Genomic DNA, 6,316 nt, shown 5'->3' with positions numbered 1-6,316 from the left:
GAGAGAGAGAGAGAAGTTATGGGTAGAAAAGTAATTCTATTAAGTTTAATTGAAATGGGCATAGGAAAAAGTTTTTCATTGGGGTGGGCAACAAGACCCAATAATTAGTACCAAATAAGCATTATGTCAATAATAAAAGAGGGCTGAAATTTACACACCCCTATTAATTTACAATCCATACACATTTACCTCACTTTTTATAAGAAAATGTCTAAATTATCTATATCCTAGACAACTTGAAGAGATTAAAACATGAATAATTTAGACATTTCTTTATAAAAAGTAGGACAATGGTGTGTGGATTGTAAAAACAGGGTGTGTGAATTTCACTCCCCTAATAAAATCTTAAAAACTATAAAGAAATTAGGGTATGAAGATTCAAATCAAAATGAAAAGAATGTCGTCATCTTCTTCGATTCCTGCAAAATGTAAAAGAAGGCATGGCGTCTGATCTGTCTCACCCCCATATGCACACTGTCCTCAATTGCAATCACCATAATTATTATAATAGTTGATATTTTTCAATTGCAATTTAGTAGGATTGTACACATTCAGAAGAAAACAAAGAAAACTTAAATCTTATCAAGCTAGACCTAGATTGAATGAAGATATTTTTCGAAGAAAAAGATCATCTTCTTTTCTCATTTTGATTTTCCTTATAAAATCAATTATATCAGTTCAAGTTTTTGTTATTTTTCGAAAAAATTATTGTTTCCATATCATTTGCCACGTCACATTAGAAACTAATTTAGACCGTTAAAAATACATAGATCTAATGGCTAAAAAGAAGTGTAAACATTTGTGTAAAAAAAAAAACGTTATTTGATCCGGACCCTAAAAAGATTGATTAAAGCAACTTATTAATGTAAATCTGAGATAACTAATATTCTCAATATTGTTATCTATTCATCGAAGAAGAAATGAGTTTGTCAGTAAGATCAGTTGAAATTTAGACATATATGAGATCCATTAATCTCATAAAGACGTGTGGGCTAAAACATGTTTAACCTAGTGATCAGTTAAAATAGGTAGTTAATTATCCATTCAAACTGTTATGAGCTGGCATTCCATTCATGTATATGCAAGATTTGTTTACATGTTGACATTGATTCAATTCGATTTTCTACTTTATATTAGACACATTATGTATTTATCCTTAAAATCCCTAATTCTTTCAATAAAATAACAATTGCTATTCGATTTTTTAAAGAATCACTATTCATCAACACATTTCAATTCATAGCTGCAGTATGGTATAGTATTCACACTAGATGATTTTCGATTTAGTATCTATTTTTTTTCTTGGTAGTAATTTAATTTTATGAGACATGTTGCAGTTTATTTTTTATATGAATTGTTAAATCTCATAACTATTGTTAAATTTAACAAAAGTTTTACTTATCCTTTTGATGTAAGTTCTCCGTCTATAGAGATGTTACTTTCTCAGAAGTAATGATATTTAATCAATAAAGTTATTAATTCCTTAAAAAAAAAAGGTTTAATACACATGAATTAGAACCTCTAGCATACCCTACTCCATCTTCAATCCTTGATCCAACCTAAGGGACATTAGTGTAGTTTTGAAGAAAGGAGAAGAACATGGGAAAGCTCGAGCAATAAATAATAATGGTCAAAATACATTATACTTTAACCTCCAGAATCAGTGCCAGTGCACAGTTCCCACGCTTCCTTGTAAACTCCGCTCTTCTCTTGTGTGTTCTGAGTAGTTGCAGAGCTCTTTTTACATGACAAGCAACCAAACATGCCTTGTATTTAAAACCCCATTATAATTATTCTTCTTGACCCTCATCACTCTGAGATTCCCACAAGTCTTTGAGAGAAGGGTGGCCATGGGGGGACCTTACAATCACAACAAGGGTGGGAATAGTAGTAATTCTAGTAGCAACAGAGGGAGGCCTTATGGTTTGATGCTGCTGTTGGCATTTGGGGCTGCATTGGTTGGAGTCATGGTGCTTCATAAGTTCAGAGAAAGGCGCATCTTCAACCTTGTTATCAAAGAGAAAGACACTCAGCTCGTTTCGCTTCACCTCGCCTTACAGGTATACTAGTACTTCTTCAATTCACAAGTCTGTTAGCTGTGATGAATCTCGCTTCTATTTTGAATTTTGATGTTGGTTTACTGACTTTACTCTAACAGAAGGAGAGAGACTACAGCAGGGAAGTAAAAATGAAGCATGAAGAGCTGAAAGCGAAGATGTACTCCATTAGAACACAAAAGATGCAGCTTGAGAGGACGGTGTTCGAGATGAAGTCTACTATTGGTTCGCTTAAAGAGGAGCTGAGAACAATGGAGGCTGCATTTGAGGAGAAGCAAAACGAAACCAAAGTGACGAGATTGAGTGATGATCGGAACGATGATCCTCGGATGATGGAGTTGGTGGAAAGCCTAAAGCAAAAGGAAGCTGAAATTGAGAAGTTGAAACACCACCTCGAGTATAAGGTATGGTCGGTAAGTGCTGACGACACATCAAACCCAACCGGAAATCTGACCATGTCCAGAAGGCGAGGAGTGGCTGATCAAGTGTCAGGTGAAGAAGGAACTGCCAATAAGTCCATGAATCTTAAACAGGGTGAGACTAGGAAAAAAGTAGACGATCAAACTGGCAACGCAGAAGGGGAAACAAAGGTGGATGATTCCCGAGTTGTGAATATGAAAGGTGGCATTACCACTGAGGAGGTCCGAGCAAAGAATCAGGATTTCAAAGAGGGAAATCAGAAAGCAATTGATGGTCAAAAGAGAAGTAGGAATCTCCAAAAAGTTGAAAATTCTGAACAAGGTGATGGACAGAAAATTCGAGTGAAAAAAGAGCGAGGGATGAAGTTGGAAATGCAAGATGTGGGATCTGAAAATAAGGAAAGGTCTAGATTGGGAGGGAAGCAAGACTACTTTAGAGGTATCAAAGGAAAGAAATGGAGATTAGTTCCCAGGAATAGGAGGATGGAGAAGAAGGGGAGTTATCGAAACAATGGGGTGGCAAGCATGAGAGGTAGGAGTTTCTTTGAAGATGATCAGTATAAGGGCAGAGCAGAGGAAGCGGCTTTGAACAGGAGAGTAACAAGCGATGATCGCACAATGCAAGCAAGGGAGTCTGCGGATTCAAGTGATGCAGAAGATCTGGAAAACAAGCTTACACATTTTGATTCAACTCATTCAAGTGATGGTGATGGTAAAGTCAGTGGCACAGCAAGTAATGATACAAAACAGAAACAAGAAGTTGAAAATTCAGAAGACCATGAAGCCGTCAATAATATCGGCAATGAAGAAGATAGAGCTGATGCCGATACACAGGACTTTCCGGGAGATATGGAAATTGCAGAGGCTGAAGAACAGGAGAATGATGTAACTGAGGACGGTTTCCTTGCTGAATCAGGTTTCAATTCGGAAGATAGAGAGGAGTACAAGGAGGAAATAGATGCGTCTGAATTCTAGTTTTAGGATGTTAAATAGATTGTGTAACTGATGTGATAAGTGACTGTCATATGTTAGCTTTTCTTTTCTTTGCCAATTAGTATTTAGTACCATGTACTAGTGTTCCTGTAGCCTGTTTGAATGAATCAAAAGCTGATGCGTCACAAAACTCTGGTTGTAGCTATTGTTGACAAGAATTCCGGTTTTCTCCTGAAATTAAAGAAGAGTTCATTGGATCCAAGGAAAACAGATATAGTGCCTTCGTGCCCAGCAGAGTTACCTCCCACTGCCTCATCCCCTCCTCCACTACTCAAAGATGCCCTGCTTTTAAGAGAGAGCTTTTCTTTCTTTCCCATTAATCTTCTATCGCACATTTTTAGCTTTTCTTAAACTGTGTTCTTTATCATATCTTATATGGGAGGATTTTAATTTGTGAACCCCTCAAAACTAAGTGGAAAAAAACTGGAAACTCTAAGGAAATAATACTACACAAGGCTAGCTGGTCCCTTATCATCACCTTCCTTGTAACCTTATTTGATTTCAGGCCTTAATTAGAAAGAGTTTAGTAGTAACAATAATGAGTGATTCTATACTGCCTTTTAAGATACATCAAAAGTTTGAACTTGAAAAGATGTCATTACATTATTGAAAATAAAAGGTTAATGCATCAAAATCATATGAATAGCTACAAAAGTGTTCACAAAAGGAGACAAACTCCAAACATGGCTAATAACTCAACTTTTATCAATGTATCATCATTCTCCATTTTGATCATAAATCATTTGCACACATACAAAATGAAATGTCGAGACATTTTATATCCAAGCAGACTCATTATTACCAAGAAGTTCTGGGAAGATTTGAAACTCCAAACACCTCAGTGTTTTGCTTCTACCAGTTTCTGAAAACAAATAAGTAGTCAGCAAAAGCTTAATATACAATACAAAGACAAAAGTTACATCAGTTACTTGTCCCAGGCCTAATCCTAGAAAGCATGCGCATTCAGGCAGGACACCCAATAATGCTTAGCTGATCCAGTCCCATTTAGTTTATTTCCTCAGACGCTAGAGCTTATTATGGTGGGCCAAGAAATACTGAGAAAAACCTATTGAAGAAAAGACACTATATTGACCAGACCAAACCTTAATCCATCTAAACTGATCCATTGGTTGCTCTAAGTGGGAACTTCGTAACAAATCAGCATTTTTTGATAATAAAATGGCCATATGCTAACAATGGTCCCATAAGATATGGTAATAATTCCAAATCTAAGTTCATCCAAACGCTAATAATTGCATACCAAGCCATCCTACCAAATTAAAAAAAGGCTAACCATCGAGCAGTGCAGTATGATGGATGGACAATGAGTTCCAGCAAATGTTCTACTGGTATTAAACTGAAAATTCATTGTGAGCGCTATAAATTATGCTTCTGGGATCCTACAACTCTTTTAGCATGCACAGGTAATTCAATATTTACAAAAACAATCATTTAAAGGGAGGCATATCATGTGAGCCTTTGCCTCTGCACACAATCTTTCATCTACAATACAAGTCTAAACAACCCAGAAATGAAATATAGCTTTGCATATCTGATGCCTAGGCCAAACCGTATGCAAGAATAACAACACAATGCACAAGGGTTAAAAGAAGATGAAATACCTCGTCCTTCTTGCCTTTGCCGCCGGTGAAAAACTTGTATCCACTAAAAATAAGCACACCCCAACCAGTCAAAGAGACAATTACGAACTGCAAAAGTACAAACCCATGGAAAAAATGATTCAAAAACTTCATGTATCCAGTAATCTCTCACATATCAATGGTTCAAGAACAATGCTGATCAAGTTCAACCAGATCAAACTCATAACACCACTCACTATGCCAAAAAGCCTATTGCTAGCAAGTCGATTTTCAACCAAACTCACCACAAAATTGTCTTAATACTATTAATCTTACTAACAGAACATGGAATCAAATGACTTTTCTGTTAATATTGACCCAAAATTCTCCGAAAACATAAAGATCCCAAACTTTTCTTCTGTTTATTCAGTTCCAAACAAATGGGGTCAATCGAAAGCCTAACAAAACAATGCATCAAGTTCATCAAATCCCATAGATTTTCAATAAACCATTTCAATAATCATTTAATTAACTAACATCAACAAAACAAAAATAACAAACAATCTGATTAAAGACATGAAAACGAAGCTGAGAGAGAAACTGACATGCTCGTCCTTCCATTTAGATGGGCTCATCGGGTCGGACCAGCAGTTAACCTTGGGCGGCCCATGGTGATCTGCAGAGTAGTATCATTTGATTTCAATCAGCTGAAAAAATGAGATCGGGAATCGAAGCAATGCAAAAGCGAGATTGGGATTTAGGGTTTGGTTTACCTGCGGCGCCGGCGAGGCCACGTCGCTGGATTATACTGGAGGATTGACCGGCGGACCTGGCCGTTGACAAGCGGAGTGAGCTTGCGGCTTGGCGAGCTGCGGCAGCTGCTAGAGTAGCCATGGCTTTCAGAGGTGAGAAGGAGAGAGACGAGCAAATGAACCAAGTCTTATGACTCTCTAACCAGGAAGGAGGCGACGTCGTTTTTTAGGGAATAGTTCTCAACTCTCAAGTGGAGCCCCAAGATTAGCTAATTAATTAGGTTTCTGCTCCTAGGTCGAGTCTGCCAGATTTCTGGTTTACGCGTCTGTTTGTGTTTCTTATGTGTTTAAGTCTTAGCATCACCAATCCTCTGCGGGTAATGACCCCTATTTGCCGTTTACTACATTGATATAATTGATTTGATAATAGGGTATCTTTGTAGGTGCTTTTGCGCCTATCAAATTTTGGCGTCGTTGTAGTATAGTGGTAAGTATTCCCGCCTGTCACGCGGGTG

General features: G+C 37.3%; 2 protein-coding genes across 3 annotated transcripts; one reads left to right on the top strand and one right to left on the bottom strand.

The window, feature by feature from the left end:
• The first annotated feature begins 1,850 nt into the window (after positions 1-1,850).
• LOC101301900 lies at positions 1,851-3,601 on the top strand. Its single transcript, XM_004305958.1, has 2 exons — positions 1,851-2,060; positions 2,159-3,601. The coding sequence occupies exons 1-2, from the start codon at positions 1,851-1,853 to the stop codon at positions 3,449-3,451; spliced, it is 1,503 nt and encodes a 500-aa protein (XP_004306006.1). The 3' UTR covers positions 3,452-3,601.
• Positions 3,602-4,091: 490 nt separating this feature from the next.
• LOC101309565 lies at positions 4,092-6,150 on the bottom strand. Of its 2 annotated transcripts, XM_004304065.1 has the most exons (4): positions 5,823-6,130; positions 5,655-5,725; positions 5,092-5,178; positions 4,092-4,331 (listed from the first exon to the last, which is right to left on the bottom strand). In XM_004304065.1, exons 1-4 carry the CDS (start codon positions 5,941-5,943, stop codon positions 4,308-4,310), a joined length of 303 nt encoding a protein of 100 aa, XP_004304113.1. In that variant the 5' UTR covers positions 5,944-6,130; the 3' UTR covers positions 4,092-4,307. The 2 variants fall into 2 exon arrangements, with proteins under 2 accessions (XP_004304113.1, XP_004304112.1); XM_004304064.1 differs by lacking the exon at positions 4,092-4,331 and having other exon boundaries at positions 4,351-5,178; positions 5,823-6,150.
• Positions 6,151-6,316: the final 166 nt, after the last annotated feature.

This window comes from Fragaria vesca, linkage group LG6 (assembly GCF_000184155.1).
Source record: "Fragaria vesca subsp. vesca linkage group LG6, FraVesHawaii_1.0, whole genome shotgun sequence".
Classification (NCBI taxonomy): Eukaryota; Viridiplantae; Streptophyta; class Magnoliopsida; order Rosales; family Rosaceae; genus Fragaria; species Fragaria vesca.
The sequence above is the reverse complement of the archived record's forward strand: the minus strand, read 5'-3'. Positions and strand labels throughout refer to the sequence as shown.